This window comes from Astatotilapia calliptera, chromosome 4 (genome assembly GCF_900246225.1).
Source record: "Astatotilapia calliptera chromosome 4, fAstCal1.2, whole genome shotgun sequence".
In the NCBI taxonomy this organism is placed as follows: domain Eukaryota; kingdom Metazoa; phylum Chordata; class Actinopteri; order Cichliformes; family Cichlidae; genus Astatotilapia; species Astatotilapia calliptera.
In genome coordinates this window covers 10,665,735-10,690,820 of record NC_039305.1, presented here as the reverse complement: position 1 = coordinate 10,690,820, position 25,086 = coordinate 10,665,735, and the positions used below count along the sequence as shown (strand labels likewise).

The window sequence follows — 25,086 nt, the reverse complement described above, 5'->3', positions numbered from 1 at the left end:
CAATACACCTAGGAAAGAATCTTCTGGCATGCCAGAATTGAAGGAGTTGAAAAATTGAAGGAGTAACACCTGTGTAGATGTTCATCTACAATGAGAATCAGCTGTGGCTGGTTAAACTGCATTTTTAGATTTAAAATATGTTTCAATAAAATATTGCTGTTGAATTTTGCTGTCTTTTTAAGTTTTGCATTGTGTTATTGTTTTGACCATAAGTTTAACAGTTTTGAAAACAGTATGTAAGTACATGCAAAATGTCCTGTACGTACAAAGATTTTTGGCAGTTGTTGTGTCTGAGTGAGAAGATAATTCATGAAATTTGAGAGATGTAGTCATTGAATGCATTTTGTGCCAAAACAATGATAACTGATCCTCAGTTTAGCCCACATAGACTTCTGTTGTGCTCACTGTGTGAGGAGTTTTGCAAAAGTGACCTAAGTATTGAGAAATGTGTCCTAGCGTCTGTAAAAAACTGTAATTCATGTTATTTTCATGTTATTCAGTGAATACTAAAAATTGCGTGCTCAGATAAAGTTAAGGCTACTTACTATAAACAGTGACCGGTAACACTTTTGTACACTGATCACCATCACGGGAATTCATATAACACATTGCTTCTATCTCCCACGCTGGCACAGAGTCCATTTTAAACAGAAGAGAAGTGACGCCCAGGGTAAGGTCCACTCCTCCATATGAAGACTCCCATCCCGCCCATTCCTTCAGTCTGGTCAGACGATGAGGTGCAGTTTGCTGATAAGGAGTCTCCAAACCTTACCACAACTCTAGGAGTGCTAAGTTCTAATGGACAGGAAGTGCTCACAGGCTTTCCTAGAATGATACAGGAAAGCTTAACATAGGCATATAGTATGATACAGCAACATTTAAATTCGGCATGTGGTCAAATAGTAACAATTAAAAATAATAAAATGATAAATTTAGCACATTATTTCAGCTCTGCTGGTATTCTGGATGCATGGATACATTAATTTGCGTATCCTTTTAATATTTAGGCTTTGATTTTACTGTGAATTTTCTTTTCTGATCACTATGGTAATGTTTTGCTGTGAAACATAGCTAACAGACCTAGAGGAGCAAGATTTACAACTGCAGAAGCTCTAAGACTGAATAATGTCCAAATGTGTAACGACCCTCCCACTCTCAACAAAACACCGCCTACCATTTTCTGTTGGCTGGTGTGAGAGGATCATCAGCTAATGCAGCTCAACTGTGTCTTCCAGGACTGTTACTGTTTATACTTTTTTAGGCAATGTTGTTAATTGTGCTATGCAGTATGGATTAATACCCATTGTCCGCCATGAGGACTTACACTTTACCTTAGTTGATGTTAGAAACTTTTAATCCTTTACAGGATTTTCATTTTCTCAACCAGAGTGAATTGGTGATACTGGGACAGGAGGTTGAAGTTGCAGTATAATTCTAAAACATTTAATTTCATCTTATAAATGCAAATGAAAACACTTTTTCTTTCTATGCTCTACAGTTAGCTTATTTTAGTTTGTGTGTCAGGAGAACAAAGTGGTCTACAGATTTTTACTACACTTACTTTTCTTCAGTTACAGCACAAGAGTGCGCTAGTGAAATGCAAAATTGTTTATCCAAATTAAAAAAAAGGTCATTAAAATTAAGCAAAAATTGAAAAAAAGAAAAAGTAAAATCACAGACTTAAAAATATAGTTTAAGTGGACAGAAAGGATTATATTTAAAAGGAAAAAAAAAAGAAAAAAAAAGAAAAAAGACAAAAAAAAAGAAAAGAAAGGATTATATTGATTTTAATATTCATACAATAATGCAAACACATAAAGATACTTGCAAAACAGGTCATTTCTTTATTTTATACCTAACCACTTTGTAAATCCTGGTGACTACAGTATTTTTACCAGTATGACTAAATATACTAGGCATAAAAGCCCAAAAACATCAGAAATCCCTTTTGGCAAGTCAAACACTTTGCAGTCAGATCCTAAACTTCAGCAGGCAGCTGTCACGGCGGGGTGTACTGATTAAATTTTGAAACTGGACCCAAAAGCAGGACACGGAGGACGACAAAACTGTGATGAACTAAAAGCGAGCCTCTTCTTGTGGCTGATATAAAACTGTTACAAACAATAAGGCAAAAGCGCATGAGGGAAACTGTGAAGGGATACACCCAAGACTGAACATCATCATGAAACACACTAACATGACATGGGGGATGACAACAGACGACCTGACACAGACCGAACGGAAACACACTGACTAAATGCATACAAGGGGTGCTCAAGGGAAGTGACCACACATGGGGAAACGCTGACACAAATTAACATGACACCACAGGAGGAAGTGAAACTAAACACAACAAGCAATGAACACAAGACTCTTTCAAGATAGAACAGGAAACATGGAGACGTAGACATGACACGAACTTAACAAGAACCACACAGACATGAAACATGACAGGTAGACACACGAACCAGGGAGACGACGAAAAAGGGATCTAAGAAACAAAAGACTAAAACAGCAACTAAATGAGCTAAACTGAAACGAAAACACAAAAAAAGGTACATTAAACTCAAAAACTTGGTCACACGACCCAGTATCTTGACAGGCAACAAAGGCAGTGATGAGCAGACAGGCTTATAACATTGTAGCCTGTATTTGTACTTGTATGTGAACTGTAGCCACAGTTTTATTTTGCTAGCCATTAATTATGGGACAGTGCACTTCAGGTCATTTTACTGAGTAACAGGAAAGGAATGTAATACTTTCTTTGTTAAGTAATTAATAACGTACATGTATGTACCCTAACCCACGTGCATTACTTTTAAGAAAAATAATGAGTAATGTGTAGCAAGCCCAACAAAATTGTTATAGCATAACATCCTCAGTTTAACCAGAACATTTTTCTAATAGTTTAACAAGCCCTCTTTTAGATGAAATGATCAAATCATAGAAAATAAATTTTTTTAAAAAAAGAGTGAATGTTACCACCTTGAAATGACTGAAACGTAGGAATGAACCAGACCTTACACTAATTCCACAGCTGTGTGCAAAATACAAGTTTTTGAGCATGTTTAGACCCAAAAAATGTGTTTTATTTCCATTAATAACAGTTAAATTGATGAGTGGAGTAATTAAAACCAGAGATTTCCGATTTCAGTGTTTGTCCCCTCTTAAGAAATGGGGATGAAATTAAATTTTTTTAAAAATCATATCCAAATATGAGTTTTTTTATGATTACATTACAACAACAGATTACAACAAAACACACTTACTTTTCTAAGCATTGAAACTGCTCAAAATTAAGAACCAAATCAAGTTTTCACCAAGCGTGCATACAATTAAATTAAAAATAAAACTTTCCTCCGTTTTGTGGTGCAGAAAACAAGTCAGCTCATTTCCTGATTTACACATTTAAAAATATGTGTATGTATATGTATATATGTAAGCGCGTACGTGGAAATATGTGTGTGTATGTATGTACGCATGCATACATGTGTATATACATATATGTATGTATGTATGTATGTGCGTGTATGTTTATATGGGTGTATCCGTATGTTTGCAGGGGTATGTATAACTTGTACATATCTTTCTTGTGTAAATTTAAATTTGTCTGTGATTGTGTAAATACTTATGCTATTGCGTACTTCACACATGGAGAAATGCCAAACAGCCTTTCATTGTTCTTGTAACAGTGACAATAAAAGCTGTTCTATTGTATATCTAAAAGTTGTAAAGATGTGTGTGGATCATACATTAAATTGAGCACATGAAAAGATGTGAACATGCAATAAAATGTCTTGCATTTCCTGTTTTCTGAGAGAGAAAAACACAGGCGTGCGTAAAGACTTGATAAAAATCACAAGCGGTTTTCTAAAATTAGAATTAGAAAAAAAGTTTCAGTTGACAGTCAGAGGCAAATTTGTTCCTTCTTATTTCTGTCCAGCGAAAAGTTAAAATAAATGAATAGCTGAGGATGATATCTGATTATTAATCTGTTTTGTTTATACACATGTTTACACTCATAGTGTTGCTGTTAAACACGTTTCTGCTAGATTAAATTTGTTTGTTTGGACAGCAGTCTCTTGATTAGTGGAGCTTTAGCGATAGCTGACAAGATGGTGCATTTTTTCAGCTACAGCTTTAAAACAAGCATGCACCCATTCAAATTTGTTTTATACTGGTACTGATGAGGTAGGTTGTCCTTGGAGATAGTCGCCTTTCTTGCATGAAAATATGCCTCTGTGTGTCGTAAAAACTAGAAAAGCAAGGAAGAGCAGGAGTCCAAAGGCCACAAGTAGTCTGACTATTGCTGTGATGATTGTTTGATCTCCTGTGAGAGATGGGAAAGTTTCTTACATAAAATCAATCGCAAATCCCAAAATAAAGATTTAAACAGACAAAGAACTGCCAAGAACTTACGTGGAGCTTTGGTGATGATAAAGTATTTGGTCACAGTGCCCTGGCTGTTTGAGGCGGTGCAGATATAGACCCCTGGAAACTTAGATGATGGAGTCAAAATAGGATGATTCACATCATGACTCCTGTACCACACTTGTGTAAAGTTTGGGAACTGCCAATGGTAGGATGGTACTGGATTTCCTTTAGCTGTACAATTTAAAGATATTTTGCTCCCAACTGTCATTTCCAAATTCTCATTTGGATCATTGGTGAAGGTTGGTGGGTCTGAGGACATCCAATCAAAATACAGACAAAGAAAGAAAAGCTCATTTTTTCAGTATGAAAGCTTGTGGTGATTAAATTAAGAGCATGTTAACTCACAGAGTACATTCACATTATGAGCTTCTGAACGCACTGGAGGAGGACCTTGTTCCTTTGGCCACAGGTTCAGCTTTGCTTCACACCAGATCTCAGCTCCATCATCATCTCTATGAGCAGTCAGAGTGAGGACAGATGACTTACTGACTGGAGATGGACTGGACTCTTCAAATGTCTGAGAAGACAAGATCTTATTTCCTTTGTGCCAAACTACTGAAAGATTTCTTGCTGGTGCAACATTAACAACATCACACTGTATGGCAAACTGTCGGCCTTCTTCCACTGTACGTACATTCTTCAGAGACGCACTGTCTGGCATTTCTGAAAAAGAAAATAATTTAAAAAATAATAATAAAATGACTCAAAGTTAATCAGTGAAAATATAATAACGATGACCTTCTTAGAAATGTTAGACCAAATTAAGGCTACTCACTATAAACAGTGACTGGTAAAACCTCTGTACACTGATCACCATCACGGAAATTCACATAACATATTGGCTCCATCTTCCATTCTGGCACAGAGTCAATTTTAAAGGGAAGAGAAGAAACACCCTGGGTAAAGTCCACTCCTCCAAAGGGTGACTCCCATCCCATTCCTTCAGTCTGGTCAGATGATGAGGTGCAGTTTGCTGAGAAGGAGTCTCCAAACCTTACCACAACTCTAGGAGGGCTAAGTTCTAATGGACAGGAAGTGCTCACAAGCTTTCCTAAAAATAAATAAATAAAATAAAACAATAATACTGGGAGTAAGGGACTTAAGGCGTATGATGAGTTTCACTCTACCATCTGAGTTAGGTGAATGTTAATGTGAGTGCAAATGGTTGCCTGTCTCTCTGTGTCAGCCTTGCGACAGACTGGCGATCTGTCCAGGGTGTACCCTGGCTTTCGCCCTATGGCAGATGGGCTAGGTGACCCTGATAACGATAAGCGGACAAGAATAGATGCATGGACAATATTGCAACTTGGGTGGTTGTAATATACTGCCCCCTCCCATTTAAGTTTCAAGAGTGGTTTGATTTTTGATCACACTGTTCATAACTCTGGATTTAAAATATAGATGGACATATTTTTTATTGTAAAAACCATGAAATTGTTTGTGTTCCTCTGTTACAACATTCATAGTGTGATATTATTCTGTTATTATATGTTACCTTATATATGTAATCAAAGTAGTTGAATTAGAATACTGCTGTAGATCATATTATACCCTTTAAAATAGAGTGTGTGATCTGTATGTAGTTTAGTTCTCATTATACTTTTGAGTTAACAGAACATATTCACATATTAGTTCATTAGATAAATGTGCATCACTCTGTATCCTTGATCTGCTGGGAATGTGTTACACTGTTTTCTTGACATGCTTAATTGTTGAATCATGAAGAGAAGGTTGTAAGCAGGAGACTCTGTGTCTAAAGACAGGGGAGATAGACAGACCACATTCCACACCCCCACCTTACAGAAAGCAGAGAAACAACTGCCGAGGTCATAACTTAGGCGCTGTAACAAAGAAAAAATGTGATGTTTTGGCTTTTACGACTAGCTGGGGGCCACTAGAGACTATAAAAAGCTGAGCAACCCGTCACCATTTTGAGACATGTGCCTGACCCTCTGGTAGCATCTCTCCCGTCCGGACGTTGTAATGCTCTTATTGTGAATTGTATGGAAATAAATGATTGTTGATTGAGCATTGATACACCGAGTATTGTCCTTCCTTCAGCCCAAAGATTCAAAGAACTGCTTGTTTTCAACAACTTGGTGCCGTGTGACCCGGATCTTTGGTGTGCTGAGGAGGTGTAGATTTGGCCTTTGGTGAGATCGTGGGGCAAAGTGAACAGAAGGCCGGCCTAAAACAGAAAGGTAAGCACAGCCTGTTGTATTATAAATACCAAATGTGCATATTGGGCTTTCCAAATTAATCTGTTCACTGAGTCACATGTATTTTCACAGTAAATTTGTCGGTGTCTGGTTTTTGGCGCAAGATACTAACAACATAAGTTGAGGCTGAATTCCAGGGTGTTAAATAAACTGCTTCTACCGAGATACTAATAACATACTACGTTGGACTAGAGTGCAGCCACTTTACCTTCCACATTTAATTTTGTCTAATACTGGCTTCTGTAGCAATAATACGTTAGAATTTATTCTGAAGACGCGGCCATAAGTTCAGTACATTGAAGTCGAGGTTTGAAGTTTGTTTATGATGTCGGTTACGTCCTGGCTCTTGCCGGCTGTGAAATAGAAGTTGATTTAAGGAAAAGCAGATGCTGGCTTCACGGTGCGGTTAAACACTGGCAACGCGAGAGCGAAACACGTCCGTAGGTTTGGTTTATGATACGGCGTGTTCCGGTGATATGCGGCCGTGAAGTGCAGTAGTGGTTGGTGCTAATTTTAGTACATTGAACAGAGGTTTGACGGTGGTTTGTGGCGTCAGTCGAGTTTTTTTTTTAATGGGCTGCGGTCATAAAACAAAGTAAAATTTTACTTGCCAAGAAGTACATAGAGCAAAACCTGGTTTATGATGTCTGGTATAACTTCGGGGATGCAAGCATCACTTTTATGATGCGACTTTGCTCCGTTGTGGCGGTCATAAGCGCAGAGAAAAGGTGTTATGATATTTTGATACCACGGTAAGCATTTACAGGATATTGTTTTATACAGGAAAACTGTTACTCAATAAGGCCCATATACTAGTTGTTTTTCTCTTTCTATGTGACCCAAGAATTAATGTGTAGGACTCACAAGCTGGTACCTCAAGGTCGAAAACACCACAGAGATGAGACCACTTCCTTACTCCCATCCTCCCTTTTTCTTTATCTCCTGGAAAAGGCTCGTTAAAGGCTAGGTGGTTTGTTTCAGAATTCACTAATGAAAGAACTCTGTATTTTATGTCTAGGAGTGTATTTTGCTGGGATGATCATAAATTATAGCTGAACTGATAAACTACACAAGGGATACTTTGCTCAGAAGGCAGGAAGACGTTTCCTTATTTAGTCTGTACCGGTTTGAACTGGGAAAGCTGACACACGAACCTTTTTTTTCTCTATATAAACTGCTGTGTATCAAATAAACCTTTGAGTTGATTCTGGGAAAGCAATCTGAACAGTTTCTGTATCACTTTGTTCTCCTAACTGCTCCCGATATCGTAACTAACCCAGCTGAACGGCATACCTGAGTGTTACTTTAAATAATTAGGAATCTTATAAGGAAAGGACGAAACTCTGCTTATCGCTCACGCCACGGAGGAAACCCGGGACGGCAATTTCCTTCAATTTTGGTGTCAGAAGTGGGATGGCTGACAGAAGGTAAATATGCGTCTTTCATATTTATATAAAGACCTATTATACCTCTCTCAGTGATCGATCCATAAAAAAACGGGATATGCTGACGAAGTTTCACTTAGTGATCCAGAGAGATACACTGACTGTCTTCCTCAGTCCCCGAATAAAGTAAATTAACCCTTGTGTGGTGTTGGTGGACACAGGAAGTTGCCTGTTGTCTTGAATATTTTAATTTTGTTTAAGTTGCTCACTCAGAAAGAGTGACACAGGAAGTTGCCTGTTGTCTTAAATACTTCTCGTTAAGTGAGAAGTTGCTCACCAAAGAGTGACACAGGAAGTTGCCTGTTGTCTTAAATACTTCTCGTTAAGTGAGAAGTTGCTCACCAAAGAGTGACACAGGGAGAAGTTGAACGGGTCTTACAGACCCGATTACCATACAAGGGTTAAAAGCAGTAAATTAAAAGCAGAAAGACACAGGAAGTTGCCTGTTGTTTTACGAGAAGTTGCTCGTTAAGCGAGAAGTTGCTCGCTAAGTGAGAGTTGCTCACACAAACAAAAAATTGCTAGCAATAAATTTAAAGTGACCTCAGCTGTGCCGCAGCTAAAATACTAACATAAATCCTTCAAGCGTGTAAACCCCTCTGGAAGTCACTGAACATGGGTCAGAATAATTCAAAAACCACAGACAAGTCCGATAAAAAATCAAAATTACCTGTAAAACCAAAAAAAATTAAATTTAAAGTCTCAAACAACAGCTCAGTACGACTCCCATTTCCGGTTACGTGTAACCCACGTCCACGAATCGGCGAAGACTTCCATGATTACGTATCCAGAACATGCGGGAGTGCTTATGTGACTGACTTTGTTTACAACTTACGGACTATAAGTTCAATGCATTCTAACTTATTTCCGGAGCCTTATCCCGAACGATTATCGCCAGAAAACAGGTCAGTAGAAATGTTGAATATCATTTGTGATAAGAAAAGTAGTCTGCTTAAAAAGTCCTGTAGAAAATATATGATAGAATGCCGCGACGTGATGCATCAAATGTTACCGCTATGGAAAAAGGGACCGGAACCAGGTGTAGATGCTTTAACATCAAATAAAACTAGTGCAGGCTCCAGCATAGAAAATAAATCTACCGCGGGAAAAGCTAGTCTTGCATGCTCAGCCATTCAGCCCACAGCCCCGCCGCCTTACGAAGATGAGACCGAATTAATAGTTGCTGCAGCAGCTGCATGCAAACAACGTCAGCGCTTTGATCCAACCAGCTTAAAAGACAGTGACACAAAACCTGAATCACATGCAACGGGTCTCAGCCACCTAATTGAACAAGATCAGGAAAAACAATATATACGCCGCGAGGAAGAATTAGCAGAACATAGAAAGAGAGAAAAACTTTTGAAAGAAGAATGTGAGGAACTTATGAAAAACAATTTAGACGTCTATGAAGAAAAACTTTTGCATCAGGCAGTGTCCACGATAGACACCCACATGAAACGCCATGATATCGTAGCTAGAGGTTTAGAGGTAGCTAAAGAAATACCTGTTACCCGAACTTTAATAAAGACTTATCTAAAAGGAAAAAAGGAAAAACAAAGCCGGAATGACAAAGGTCCTTACGCCAACACTCGCGGTAGTAAACAAACAGACCCAAAATCTAGTGACGTTAATGACGCCTACCCCTTTATGATAATAGGAGATCAGTGTTGTATTCAGCCCCCTAAAATCTCAGAATTAGTGACAACTATTAAAGAGCTTCCCAATCCTCTTAAAAATCCTACAGCCTTTGTCTCTGCACTACAGAGAAGTACCAGATATCACCATTTGGGTGGTCCGGATTACAGGTACATATTGTGTCAATGCATTCCTGGAGTAACCGAGTCACAACTCATAGAAGAGATAGGTGAATTAGACCCAAAGCATGATAAAGCATCCACAACTGCAGAGTTTTTGTGGGTAAATAATGACAAAATCACCGATTTCTTTAAGAATCTAAAGAAATTCCTGCTAACAATGTCCAGAGACAAAATTGACTTAAATGCAGTAACTATGTGTAAACAGAAGCCTGATGAATCTATCCTAGTATTCATAAAACGCTTTATGCACTGTTGGACAAGCTAGAGGTGCAAATTTAGCTCAGTTTTCCAGCAGCCGCAGACACCCAAAGCAAAAATGAATTTGTGTATTTAATTTAACATAAAGGGTGAAATGTTTGCTGACACTGATAACAGCTTATGTTTTCTCTGCCCTATGTACCGACATGATGGAGAAGGAACATCCTCTGTGTCAGCTGGACCCTCAGCAGAGAATGAACTCAACATCCTTTTTGTCTGGTATTCCACGACACACACTGTGCCAAAAACGTGTACAGACGCCACTAACAGGTAATCCCATGACTGGGAGCCACACTTTTGTTTCTCTCACACTGTTCAACAACATGATAACTGCTCACACAAGTGAAGGCCAAACAGTGGTTTTGTCACATAACTCAGACATAGGTTATGACATAACTACACCATGTCGTCACATAGATCTAACCTATCCTATCCACTGTACTATTTCTGCACTTACGTTGCCAGCTGAATACCAGAATATGACACTGTGGTCTAAAGGTGAGAATGATGTAGGATTTATTGACTGTATACCTTATCACGCACAGCTAAAAAACAATAAGCCAGTATATGTCAAGCAGTATCCCATTTCTGTCGAAAAAGCCTCAGCCCTAGATGTCATCATAGGAGATTTATTGACTACAGGAGTGATAAAGCCTACAGTATCTCCATATAATACTCCTGTCAATCCTGTGCCAAAGCCTAACAAACCTGGCGTATGGCGTTTTACACAAGACTTAAGACAAATTAATGCAGTCATTATCCCTTTGCCACCTCTGGTTCCAGACGTCCCCAGCATATTGACATGTATTCCATCCACAGCCACACATTTTACCGTGGTGGATTTATGCTCTGCCTTTTTCTCAGTGCCTGTGCATGAAGACACACAGCCGTTATTTGCATTCACACATAGAAATAAGCAGTACACTTGGACTCGTCTGCCTCAAGGCATGATAGACAGCCCTGCTGCTTTCTCAATGGTGATCCGTGCTACCCTGGACAGCTTTACTCCTCCTGAGGGCTGTACTCTGATCCAGTATGTGGACGATCTCCTCCTCTGTGCTCCAAGTGAGGAATTGTGTCAAACTGCCACACACATGCTTCTCCAGCACCTCCAAAAGACTGGCCACAAAGCATCTGCAAAGAAAATGCAGTACTGTCAGACTTCTGTTCAATATTTGGGATTTACACTGTCTCACGGAAAACGTTCCATGACTGCAGACAGGGTCAAAGCTGTGACCTCCGTCCCTCGGCCTACTACACAGAAGGAAATGTTGTCCTTCCTGGGCATGGTGAACTATTGCAGACAGTGGATACCAGACTGTTCTTTTCATGACCACATTCTGCGTGAATGCTGCAAAAAAGACAAGCTTCCTCGAATACTGTGGTCCACAGAAATGACTGCCTCTTTCAATGCATTGAAGGGAGCGCTGACCTCCGCCCCTTGTTTGGGTCTGCCTGACTACCACTTACCTTTCCATCTGTACGTTACAGAGAACGGCACGACCTGCACAGGTGTACTGGCCCAAGAGCATGGCAGTGGCTACCGCCCAGTAGCCTTCTATTCAAAGGTATTGCCAGCAGTAGTTCAGGGGATGCCGGCCTGCCTGAGAGCAGTAGCAGCTTGCTCTATCATGATAAGGGACTGCGAGAAGCTTACACTCTCACATGACACTATTCTACACACCAATCACCAGGTCACGACCATTCTAGCAAACATAACTACACAACACATGACTGCACAACGTCGCTCAGGTTATGAAGCTACACTGACCTCCACAGCAAACCTCACCATAAAAGCGAGCAGCACACCCAATTCACCAGCACATTTATTGATCCATATGCTGTGTTCTTCTGACCGACAGGATGGCTCAGACAGGCTTGGTGTTCATGACTGCATGACACGTATACAGGAATCCACAGCACCACGTCCAGATTTAGAGCAAACACCTATCCCAGACTCAGCCACGGTTTATGTGGACGGGTCCTGTTCAAGGCCGAATGACAACTCATTTCTTTGTGGCTATTCAGTGGTGACATTGCCTGACATCATACTAGAGGCTCACTCATTACCATTTCACTCAGCACAAAAAGCAGAGCTCATGGCTTTAATACGCGCCTGTGAGCTCCACTTGGATAAGCGTGTGACAATTTACACAGACAGCCGCTATGCGTTTGGCGTCGTACATGACTTTGGCACATTGTGGAGACAAAGAGGATTTAGATCTGCTGATGGAAAACCGATTGCTAATTCTGATCTTGTGCAGAGACTTTTGCAGGCTATACAGCTGCCATCGGCCGTTGCAGTTGTAAAAACGAAAGGACACAGTACAGCTGACACAGACGAAGCAACAGGTAATGCTTTAGCAGACGTGACAGCAAAAGCTGCAGCTGCATCACAGCTCCCACCTCCACAGGAAGTATTATCTGTGCCCCTACAGCTGCCACTTGTTACACTCCCAGACTATTTAGACACAAATGTTGATTTAAAATTCATACAAGAGCAAGCATCTGCCTGTGATTACACCTATTGGGAGAATAATGGCTGTACCTTAGATGACAGAGATGGCCTATATAAAAACCTTGAGGGTTTGATTGCCCTCCCATCTTCCCTGCTGCCAGTCCTTGTCCGACATTTTCACGGTGTGAGTCATGTCGGACAAAGAGGGGTAATAGGGGCAATAAAATCAAGATTTGTAATTGAGAAAACATTGCATGCAGTAAAAAGCATATTAGCAACCTGTCTAACATGTGCACGAACTAATGTAGGAAGACCAAAAGCAGAACATCAGCATTTACCACAACCAGATTTTCCATTTCATACATTACAAATTGATTTCACACACATGCCAGCACAAGGAAGCATCAAGTACTTACTGGTAATAGTGGATCAATTTAGTAAATGGGTAGAAGCTTATCCAACCTCAAAAGAAACTGCAGAAGTAGTCTGTCAAAAGTTGTGCAATGAAATAATACCCAGATTCGGAATACCTCACCAAATTAACAGTGATAGAGGACCTTCATTTACATCAGAAGTAATTCAAAAGTGTACTAAAACTCTAGGAATAGACTGGAAATATCATGTGCCATACCATCCTCAGAGTTCAGGAGTTGTAGAAAGAATGAATAGGACCATAAAAAAATCGCCTGACTAAAGCAATGATAGAAACAGGAATGACCTGGATCAAACTACTTCCTCAAATCCTCTGTGAGATTAGAATGACTCCATCCGCAGCAACCAAATTATCTCCATTTGAAATAATCATGGGAAGACCATTTCCAACACCATGGTCAGCTTCCAGAGGGGCACCGCTATTGGAAGGGGACATAGACACTGCATTGTCCGACTATGTCCACAATCTGGTAGAAACACTGAATAATAACTATCAGAAAGTTTGTCTCTCCCAGCCTCTCCCCTCCACAGATCCAACCCACAAGTGGAGACCAGGGGACGCGGTGTTAGTGAAGTCACTAAAACCAAGAACACTCGGGGAGGCCGCGTTTTCCAGCCCCCAGACTGTACTGGCAGTGACGAGAACCTGCATCCTTACGGACGGACAACCTCAGTGGATTCATGCCAGCAGGGTTAAGACCAGCCCAATCGGACCATCTCAGGCGTCGGATCAAGCAGACGACATCTCCGGCGAGCCAGCGCCCGGAACTAGAGCAAATAAACACACACGGGTAGATGACATCTCAGGCGAGCCAGCGCCCGGATCCAGTGCACACACGCAATCACTGATTAACACACAACGTCTGAAAGAGCCACAGCAAGGTACTCGAACATCCAGCAGGAATAGAAAGCCAAAAGTACCACATGATGTCTAACCTGATAAAGCTAGACTCACTCCATCCTGATAATGGAGAAAATGAAATGCCCATTGTCATCATGCGGCCCTTATTCAATGTCTCTCGAACCTGGGACCAGGCCAGAAGACGACTGAAGAACTGTTTTTCTTATATATTTAGGTTATTTATCATACTTATCGCATTAACCTTAGGATTTTTCTTTGCTATGTTGTATTGTAAACTGCAACCATGTTCACATTTCTGCAGGTCATATTTTGCTGACGATACTTCATGCTCTATTTTGCAAGACACCTACTTAATGCACTCTTCACGTTCCCTAAAATCAGTAAATGGCAACATAGACGCCACTAATAAACCATTTTATGCACCCTCTAGAGTAGGAGTCAACTCCTGGTATGAAAATGCTAGAACAGCTGCTCGTGATTTAGGAAACAGCAATTGTTATGTCTGTTCAAAGGGTAATCCAGAACAGGTTATAGTGGGATACCCAATCTCAGGTTTTCCCCTGACAAAGATGCTATTCAAAAATGATGAAAAGGGGCCCTTAACAGTAACCCTGATTGAAGCGGTGCGTGTAGAACTAAGTCCTTTAGATTGTTTACTCATATACACAGGACAAGTCTCTAGTAAGGATGTCAGCATGATTAACGACTCTACCCACCCCTGTAACCCAATGAAGCGCCCCGAAGACCGCACTGAACCTCTTTCGCCCCCAAAACAGGTGCGCCATCACCCAAATATCTTGATGACATGCATACACCGACCAAAACTTGAAAACATAAATTATGACGCGCAAAACTATACATTTTTTTTCTGACTCTCCAGGAGCACGCTGTAACGAAACATGGCTAGCAGCAAGTGTTGACAGGACACAACATAGACATATGTTTTCTTATCTATATGCATATATAAGTACGCATTCAGATAACTCCACAATCCTGCATTCGCCCAACACACTAAACGACTCGTACTGGGGAGGCATATTAAAAGGCTTTACAGCTTCGCGCCTGACCAGACCAATCCCACATGCTTATTGGATGTGCAATAATACCCTTAGAGTGGCTTTACCTGTTAATTGGACCGGTACCTGCAGTCTAGTAACTTTAGCTCAAGAACTACTAATACAACAAACCTCAGATCTGCCTGTATCCAGCAAACGTACAAGACGCTCCACTTACTCACATAACGTTTACATAGATGCTATAGGGGTTCCACGCGGGATACCAAGGGAATTAAAGGCACAAGGGGAAATATCCGCAGGGTTTGTCTCACTAATACCGCATATACAGGTAAACAAAAATGTAGCCTGGATCAATTATGTTTATTACAATCAGCAAAGACTTACTAATTTGACCAATACGGCCCTTAAGGCCCTAGGAGAACAGATGTCTGCTACCTCTCTAATGACCATGCAAAATAGGATGGCCTTAGACATGCTGTTAGCTGAGAAAGGAGGTGTTTGTGCGATGTTCGGAGATGTTTGTTGTACTTTCATTCCCAATAATACCGCCCCTAACGGTTCATTCACACAAGCTATGAATAAACTTGAAGCATTACAGATAGAACTAAGAGCCAATGCAGGTCACGGTCAGTGGCTAGACAAGTGGCTGCAGGACACGTTTGGAAAATGGAAGGAACTAATTGTAGCTTTTGTAACCATTGTAGCATGTATTATTTTGTTTTTGATGATTATTGTCTGTTGTGTGGTACCCTGTGTACGTTCAATGATAACCCGTATAGCTACTAGTACAGCTACTTCAATGTATTTGCAATTGGCACAAATTGACCCAGATTATGTGTCAGATGTCATCGATGATCCTGATGTATGTATTGAGCATTAGATTGTGAATTACTCAATTGTCAAAGAAGAGAATGACGTTTTCTTCTTTTTCTTTTCTTCTTTTTCCAATTTTGATATTAAGCTCACTCGAAGGACTAGTTACATTTATGATTTGTTTCACATTTATGATTTATCTTTATATTATGTTATTACATTCTGTCTTTATACTATGTTATCATTACATGATAAAAGGGGAGAACTGTTATGATATTTTGATACCACGGTAAGCATTTACAGGATATTGTTTTATACAGGAAAACTGTTACTCAATAAGGCCCATATACTAGTTGTTTTTCTCTTTCTATGTGACCCAAGAATTAATGTGTAGGACTCACAAGCTGGTACCTCAAGGTCGAAAACACCACAGAGATGAGACCACTTCCTTACTCCCATCCTCCCTTTTTCTTTATCTCCTGGAAAAGGCTCGTTAAAGGCTAGGTGGTTTGTTTCAGAATTCACTAATGAAAGAACTCTGTATTTTATGTCTAGGAGTGTATTTTGCTGGGATGATCATAAATTATAGCTGAACTGATAAACTACACAAGGGATACTTTGCTCAGAAGGCAGGAAGACGTTTCCTTATTTAGTCTGTACCGGTTTGAACTGGGAAAGCTGACACACGAACCTTTTTTTTCTCTATATAAACTGCTGTGTATCAAATAAACCTTTGAGTTGATTCTGGGAAAGCAATCTGAACAGTTTCTGTATCACTTTGTTCTCCTAACTGCTCCCGATATCGTAACTAACCCAGCTGAACGGCATACCTGAGTGTTACTTTAAATAATTAGGAATCTTATAAGGAAAGGACGAAACTCTGCTTATCGCTCACGCCACGGAGGAAACCCGGGACGGCAATTTCCTTCAAAAGGGTATTTTGGTCTATGGTGCAGTGTGCTTTCAGAAGATCTAATAGTTGAGCTCAGAGGTTTCTGTGTAAAATTCCCGCTGAGGAAAAGTGTTGTGTGTGAGTGTCAAAGCGCGCTCTGGGTGAGAGAGTGTGTGTGAAGCTGCGAGGCGCGCTCTGGGTGCTGTCTTGTGGGTGAAGCGCGCACTGAGGGAGAGTGTGACTGAGGCGCGCTCTGAGTGTGTTTTGTGTGGAGTGTGAAGCGTGAACACAGTGACAGTGACGGTTAATGTGTTTGATTAGGAGGACATTAGAGCAAATACACATTTTAGGATCAAAGGTTGATGCCTAGTGTACCTGTGGAACTTTGCCCTAGGAGTGGCGACCCTCCTGTCCGGGGACGCTTGGCCAGGACCGGCGGCGTCCGGGTGCCGAGGTGGTGACTTGGGGAGGTGAGGGCCCCCGCATAGCTACGGAAATAACACTGGAACGGCCGTGTAATCACGGGTTCACATTTATTCCGGACTAGAACAAGACACATTTTGCGACCAAACGTTGAGTCTAGATTAGTAAAGAAATATAAAAAGGTTGAATTCCTCGTTTCAGTGGTTGAAATTGTTGTGTGCCTGTCCCCTGACGAGTGTGAAATTAGAATAAAGAGGGAATTTGGAGCCACATAGAGATAGACGGGCATAATTGGGTGTATTACTCTGTGGTGTAATAAAAATAAAAAGGAGAGATAGTAAGAGGTGTGCAGTGGAGAATTATGGAGGAGTAGAGAGAGGAATGTGTTGGGAGACTGGCGTACAGTTTACGCTGTCAAGGTAGGCGTGTTGCCTGCTTATCGGTTTAAAAGTGATGAAAATGAAATTAAAATAAATCTCTTAGTGTGTTAATACAGGAAGCTGCGGACCTGGACCAACTGCCCCCACAAGCACAGCGGCCGAAGCAAAATTATAGGTAATGGGAACCACACCCAGCACGAATCAGCAGCTGTGAAAAAGACAGCAGCGAGGAGAGAATTAGAGGAGAAGTTTTAACACATAAAATTGGGGCCAACGGACTTGTGGAGGTTGGGAAGGCGTCCGGAGCATCACAACAAAAAGGTGAAACAAAAACACACACAAGCAGAGAAATCTGAGAGAAAGGCTCCTTTTAAGGTAACGCCTAGTTTGAGAAAAGATAAAATTAACCTGCTTTTATACAAATGCACATACACGCAATGAAGAAACAGCTTACACTCATGAACACGTGAAGATTTTCCAGCAAGGTTAAAGAAAAATTAACATACTTAAATGATGAAGTCTATACATTACTGACAAAGAAACCCTCTGGGTTGCAGGACAACAATGTAACTAAAAAAAAAAAAAAAAGGAACACTGGTCTAACCAACCAGGCAAGACACAACAAATTTAGTGGTTAAAAGATTCAAATTGTGACATGTTTTCTGTTGATTGATTAATAAAAGTGATTACTGAATGAAAGAAAGTTCCTTTTTTGGGCTTTTAAACATGATCTTAAGAATTTTAATATGTACCTGTGTTGTCCTGTCAACTTGGTGGGTTAGGAGTTGATTATATCGGGAGACAAAAAACAAAAAAAGGGGGAGAGAAGGCTGACACAGGGCCTGGCCCCATTGCCTCCCCTCTGAATAACACAGCCAACACAACAACATTTTCCTGTTCGTTTGTTTTTGTTTTTTGTTTGTTTTTGTTTTGTTTTGTTCTTGTTTTTCTATACATATTTAATTACAGGCTGCTTTGCCGGCCCTGAAAGCCGAGGCTGACTGGACTCCTGCTCTCCCCCATACGTGACCCTGACCAAATGCTGCAACAGCTGGACCCACAACAACGACCTGAGAATGTCAACAGACCTGCAGGAATGTGATCTCATGCAGCAGAGACGGAGAGCACTAAACCTAAGGCCCGTTTCACTACACGGGGGAAAAATTCCCAGACTGCGTCAGCTGACAGAGCTGTGACGAGACGCCCGCCAAGCCCGAATGAAAAGTAAGGCCGAGCGAAAGAATGCTGACCTTGATAACTTTGCATTCACACTGTGCAGGACAGTGATGGACCAACACGGATGATCGGGTGGCGAAAAAGGGCGTGACCGAGACAAGAGGAGTAACTGAGGACAGAAGGCACCTCAGAATGGACAAAAAACACAGAAGAAGATGCAGGTTTCACCTGCGGTGAACATCGACACTGGAGAAAGGACTGCCCCAATTGGGGTCAGAACCAGGATGGACTGAATTTTGAGCAGCAGCAGCAGCAATGGTCGCAAACAAACTGAAAAAGGAGGGGGGGCAGGACCCCAGGGCACGCTTCAGGCCGTGGTTTACCCAGAACACCAGAACAGGAAAGTGATGAACACAAACACACACACACACACACACGGGAATGTTGATTCACCGAGAAGTGATGCACACACATACACATGCACACGCTTGTGCAATGAAGAGTGATCCACACGCACACACACATACACGCTGATGCAATGAAGAATGCTTTGCTTATGCTGATATGCAAAATGCTGCACACAAACATCCCAATGCATAATTTTTATGAGGAGCCATTGATTACTTAGAATGTGTTATATGTCACCTAGAAGGAATTTATGTAGATTTTAGGAATAAGCTCTAAAACGGTTTGGTTATGAAAACAATGTCTGTGCGTGATGTCTGTTTATGGCTCAAGGCCTTGACTGAATTCTTTGCTGTGCTTCACACAGCCCTGATGAGGAATAGTGGCACAGGGTGAAAATGATGAATTAATAGTGTAAGGTTAGGTTGGAGTACGGCATTTTCTGTGATTGAGTTTTAATTCAAGGAGGAACAAAAGGTGTTACGGCACCTGAGGTTCTCATTCCCACACAATATTGTCCCGGCAGGAAGCAAAATGTTCCTGTGAATTTCTGGTTGATTGTTTGGTTTTGTTTAGCGCTAGCTTGATTTTATCAGTGAGCTTTGGCTTGTGTTCTTTCTCGTAAGCGAGAGAGGGATAGTTTTATGCTTGGACATGTCTGCAACGGGCCCTAGTTTGTGTTATTTTAGTAGTATTTTGTTGGTTATGTCTGTTTTCGTTTTTGTTACAGTGCACTGGAGAAAAAAAAAACATCTGAGAGGTGTGATCCACCGGTGGTGATATGGTGATATGGTGATATGTTGATATTTTGTGAGTTCATGATTTAACAATCAGCTCTTTAAACAAGGCCTGAAAGATTGAAATTTAAAGCGCTATAAAATATTCTTACAAAAACAGTTGCAAAGTGTGCTTCTCCATGATTGTAATTGGCTTGGGAGAAATTCACTTATAGGGAACACTGAGAAGTTCTGAGTCTAAAAGGATTGCACCGAGTCAATCCGGCCCAAAAAAACAACAAGGAATTGTTTTCCTTTAAAATGATGACGTCATCTTGCTGGTGATGGAGGCTCGAATAGGTTGCGCGGGAGACTCCATTATCAGCAACATCTGGTATGAATGTGTAGGGAGGTATGCATGTGAATGGACTGGGATGGACTGACAACTAAAAGTTTTGACTGACTTGATACTGAGACAATGACTGCACCCACTTTAGGATTAGTAAATGCCAATAAACAAGTCACCCAGCCGACAAGAGAAGGGTGGATGCTTCGCTTTGTTTTGTTTTGTTTTTTCAGGAGCAGGAGGATAAGAGAGACTGGAGGAGGAGACTCTAGCTTCACATAAGTATGAACTGCAGACTTAACACTGTGGTTGCTGATTTTGAGTTACTGATGTTTGCATTAAGAAAACTGTGCTATATTAGCTGTGTTTTGATTAAGGTATCATGTTATATTATTGGGAATGCCAAATGCTACAGTGGAGATAACTATTGATACCACTCATGACAGGAATATGTTATTATTAACCACAGCAGGCCACTGTAAAAAGTCAATTAAATTTTATAGAGGAAAATCGCCAAAATTGAACAATACCTATGAATGACTGGCCACATTCAGAATAGAGATATGCCATAATAAACATTGGTCCACGTGATTTAGGTTCTCACTTGAAATAGTAAGTTATTAGATGTAGAATATAATTGACAGGGACATTTGATAGGATGTGGTACTGCAAAAGAACAAGAGCAAAGTAAATAAAGAAAATATTGTGTTTAGTTTGGATAAATTCAAATTAAAATGTACCATTACACTCAGAGGATCAATATGGAATAAAACATATGCAAAATTTGTAGGAAGTACATGACTGATAACTGTTCTGTCCTGAGCGTTTGTTTCTAGAGCACCTACTTGACCACACCAGCAGTTTCTCGCCACCGAGGAGGGGTACTTGCAAAAAAGAATAAAATAAAAATTTGAGTTTAACAAAACATTTTAAATGTAAATATCAAGCTTACCTTTCTTTTTCCATGAAATGTGCTAGTGGGCACGCCAGACATTTTGAAAAGGTGGGCAAAACAATTGGCAAGGCCACACCCCCACACATGTGATATAATTTTAAAGGTACTGTTGCCCTCTCTAAGAAACATCAGAAATTAGAGGAGTGGCAAGTAGAGTATGCGAGCTACAAGCAAAAACTAAAATGTGTACTACAGTGTGCAAAAATGAAATACTGGGTCATCAGGGGGTCATGAGGGACATTTATAAAACTAAAAGTCCCACTAACCTTAAAGTGCACTTGAAAAGCCCACACAAGAAGGTTAACCTAGCTTACCTAGAAGACCTCATCAGGGGGAGCACACTCCCCCTCCTTGAAGAGCTCACCCACTCAACCCGCATCCCCAGAAAACAGCTAACCCCAGATAAGGCAGTGTGATGTATCCCGAGACAACAGGACTGGGACATCTAAATAAAGGTGTGAAACAATCGCCTTCAAAAGGTTATCAATTCACTTGAACCAAAATTAGGACCACACGGTGCGGCAAGAGTTAATAGTTATTAGTCTCAACACCCAAGGATAACCAGAAGAGTATGACTGATATGATGGGACTGGGATTTTGTTACACTTAATTTTTGCAAAACACAAATAAAACTAAATTGAAACTAAGGATTTTCAGAAAATAAAAACTACACTAAACTAGCAAACAATTGGTAAAAACTAATATAAACTGATGAAAATTGCAAAACTATTACAACCCTGGTGCAGAGATTGGCAAATCTGACCAGGAAACGTTATAAAATGGATTGTCAGGATAGTCAGCGTTAAAGCCACTTTTGACAGTCCATACTAGGATGGCATTGGACATCTTCGGGGCAGAAAAGGGTTGGTGTGACCAAGGTGTGGTTTGGCTTGTTGTATGTACATTTCAAAATGTTACAGCTCTGGATGGACCAGTTACCAGATATGATGTCACTAACCTTCTCTTTTAAGTGTCTAGCTCCAATGAATTGACACATGGGAGTGTGTCAAAAAGGGGGAGTTGAGTCCGAACATCAAACAATGGTTTTATGAACATCTTATGACGTATTTCTGTGTTTAATAATTTAGCTATGGTAAAACTTAAGCTTATAATGTGTTAGACTTAGAAAGGGTTCACTAATTTTTGATTTCTTTTACACACACATAGATTATGATTAGAATAGGTCCTGAACATAATATTTTAAACCAAATTTGAATCATTAGAACAACAATGGATAACAATATTAGATTATCAAGGCTAGGGAGAGAGGTGTTTTGGTTTTATGTCTCTTGCAGAGAAAGGAACAGACACCAGACGGGGACACGGAGATGTGAGGACCCTTCACAGCAGAGACAGATGTAGGGACTGCCGAGACAGCAACTGGGGTCAAGTGTCATGACGTTTGGGCTCCTGGAGAAGATGGATCCCACAAACACAGCAATAACCATGAAGGGGTTGGCGAAAACCAGGAACACCAGACCAACGAGGTTCGAGAGGCTCTTGGCAAAAAGGGGGACACGCCGGTGAACCCAAAACACACAGATCCTTGTTTGAAATCGGGGCGGAATAATCCCCAGAACTGTGCAATGACTAAAGGGTGGTCTAACCCCGGAGGTCGAAGAAAGAAGCTGAGAATCACCCAACTGGAAGACACTGGTAGCTGCAGCAATAAAAATAAAGGTTAAAAGCTCCTTAGACAGAGGTTCTAGTCTAAGTACATTTGAAAGGTATAAGGGGGCATTAAAATGGGAGTGGAAAACTGGAGCACCAAAATAAAGCTGTGGGAAAATGGGGAGTGATGGGAGTGTCATCTGTAACTGCTGTTATGGTTGTAAATCTAACTTTGCTTGCATCTGAACTGCGTGAACACAGAGGTCATCCCCCATATGGTCCACCCGTTAAAGGGGGACAGAGGGCCTCAGGATCAAGAAAACCAGGACCTTGCAACGCTGAAGTGCTTGTTATTAGTGATCTCTTTAATGAGAGATCAAAAGAGGGTATTGTGATATTATTCTGTTATTATATGTTACCTTATATATGTAATCAAAGTAGTTGAATTAGAATACTGCTGTAGATCATATTATACCCTTTAAAATAGAGTGTGTGATCTGTATGTAGTTTAGTTCTCATTATACTTTTGAGTTAACAGAACATATTCACATATTAGTTCATTAGATAAATGTGCATCACTCTGTATCCTTGATCTGCTGGGAATGTGTTACACTGTTTTCTTGACATGCTTAATTGTTGAATCATGAAGAGAAGGTTGTAAGCAAGAGACTCTGTGTCTAAAGACAGGGGAGATAGACAGACCACATTCCACACCCCCACCTTACAGAAAGCAGAGAAACAACTGCCGAGGTCATAACTTAGGCGCTGTAACAGAGAAAAAATGTGATGTTTTGGCTTTTACGACTAGCTGGGGGCCACTAGAGACTATAAAAAGCTGAGCAACCCGTCACCATTTTGAGACATGTGCCTGACCCTCTGGTAGCATCTCTCCCGTCCGGACGTTGTAATGCTCTTATTGTGAATTGTATGGAAATAAATGATTGTTGATTGAGCATTGATACACCGAGTATTGTCCCTCCTTCAGCCCAAAGATTCAAAGAACTGCGTGTTTTCAACAATAGTTTTACTGATACTTAACATAATGGAAGATTTGGAGGTTAAGAGATAATGATGGAGCTACAGAGGCCTTGAGGCACAAACTAAATGTTGAAAGTGAGATGAAACGGCGAAGTACTTTTTTTGCATAAAGAATAAGTCATACTAAATTACATTAAAATATTTTTAGAAAATCTGTAAATGTCTTAAAATAGGATAAAGGAAAAATGATAGATATAATAAAAACAAACACAGACTAAAAGTAAGTCCCAATATAAAATTATAATATAATTTGGTCACTTTAGTCTCTAAAATACTTTAGCTGCTTTAGAGTTGCTAAATAATGATCCATTCATTGAATTACTGCAATGAAAGAAGCAATTTGTAGCATATTTGGATTGAAGACTTCTGGTCAAATGTCTAATGACCTGCAACTTAGTAAATAATAGGACAATATCTAAAATATAACAGCTGCTAGGCTTTTGGGGGTTGTTTGTTTTTGGAGGCAGCAAATTTACACTAGAAAGACTCCAAGTGATAAATGCTAAAGATTTTAGATAATGACTTCATAAAGTGGATTTAAATTAAACTGATAATCTGAAGAAATAAAAAGCTTATGACCAGTGCTAATGTGGTTGAAGGTTTTCTCCTGAAGAGGAACTGGACTTTGTGTTAAAACTATAGAAATATAATATGGTAACTATATAACAAAGCAACAAGCACAGCAAAAACAAGCAACCAAACAAAACAGACCCACCTGTGCATGCGATTATGCAGCTGAAGATGAAGGGCCGCCACATCATGGCTTCAACAGATGTGTTCACAAGTGCATCAAAGTTCAGAACTTTCCTCCTGAGTCCGAGATTAACAGATGGATATTTTGGTAGATGCAGATACAGTAAGTCTTCTTTAGCCAGAGGCAAATCTATTCTAGCCTGTACTGTTCAAGAAAAGAGAACTCAAAAAAGCCATACTAGTCTTGTGAAGAACCCCGCCCCCCCAAAAAACCAACAAACTAAAGAAAAGAAAAAAAAAAAAAACACAACACACACACTTGCAGACAAGTTGCGGCGTCTGTTGTTCCGATTTAACACCAGCAGTCTAACAGTCCCTCTGAGAATACTCGTACTTCTGCAAATTACAAGACAGGGAAGGAGCCCTGCTCCACTTACTGGACTTTTTTGTACCATTTTTGTGAATTTTAGTGCAGACAGTCTGAAAACAACTCTGTGCAAATTTAAAATGATTCAAATCACAGTCCACAAGTACTAATTTATGACTGACATAATGAATAGTTATTAGATTACAATGAGTGCTTCACTTGCAAGTATATGGTTTCTTCTCTGTATGACTGTCATGCCAGCTACAAGGTTGGTTGCAAAGCCAACAAGGTTTTAGAGCAGGGTCCCCAAGCCCAGTCCACGAGGGCTGC

At 40.4% G+C, this 25,086-nt stretch overlaps 2 protein-coding genes across 4 annotated transcripts; one reads left to right on the top strand and one right to left on the bottom strand.

The window, feature by feature from the left end:
• Positions 1-458: 458 nt before the first annotated feature.
• Positions 459-24,629, bottom strand: LOC113020547 (immunoglobulin superfamily member 10-like). Of its 3 annotated transcripts, XM_026164605.1 has the most exons (6): positions 24,412-24,629; positions 5,210-5,485; positions 5,069-5,097; positions 4,780-4,951; positions 4,420-4,683; positions 459-825 (listed from the first exon to the last, which is right to left on the bottom strand). In XM_026164605.1, the coding sequence occupies exons 1-6, from the start codon at positions 24,455-24,457 to the stop codon at positions 644-646; spliced, it is 969 nt and encodes a 322-aa protein (XP_026020390.1). In that variant the 5' UTR covers positions 24,458-24,629; the 3' UTR covers positions 459-643. The 3 variants fall into 3 exon arrangements, with proteins under 3 accessions (XP_026020390.1, XP_026020387.1, XP_026020389.1); XM_026164602.1 differs by having other exon boundaries at positions 4,780-5,097; XM_026164604.1 differs by lacking the exon at positions 459-825 and adding an exon at positions 3,529-4,330 and having other exon boundaries at positions 4,780-5,097.
• On the top strand, positions 10,351-13,570 carry LOC113020546 (protein NYNRIN-like). Its single transcript, XM_026164601.1, has one exon. The coding sequence runs from the start codon at positions 10,368-10,370 to the stop codon at positions 13,323-13,325; it is 2,958 nt and encodes a 985-aa protein (XP_026020386.1). The 5' UTR covers positions 10,351-10,367; the 3' UTR covers positions 13,326-13,570.
• Positions 24,630-25,086: the final 457 nt, after the last annotated feature.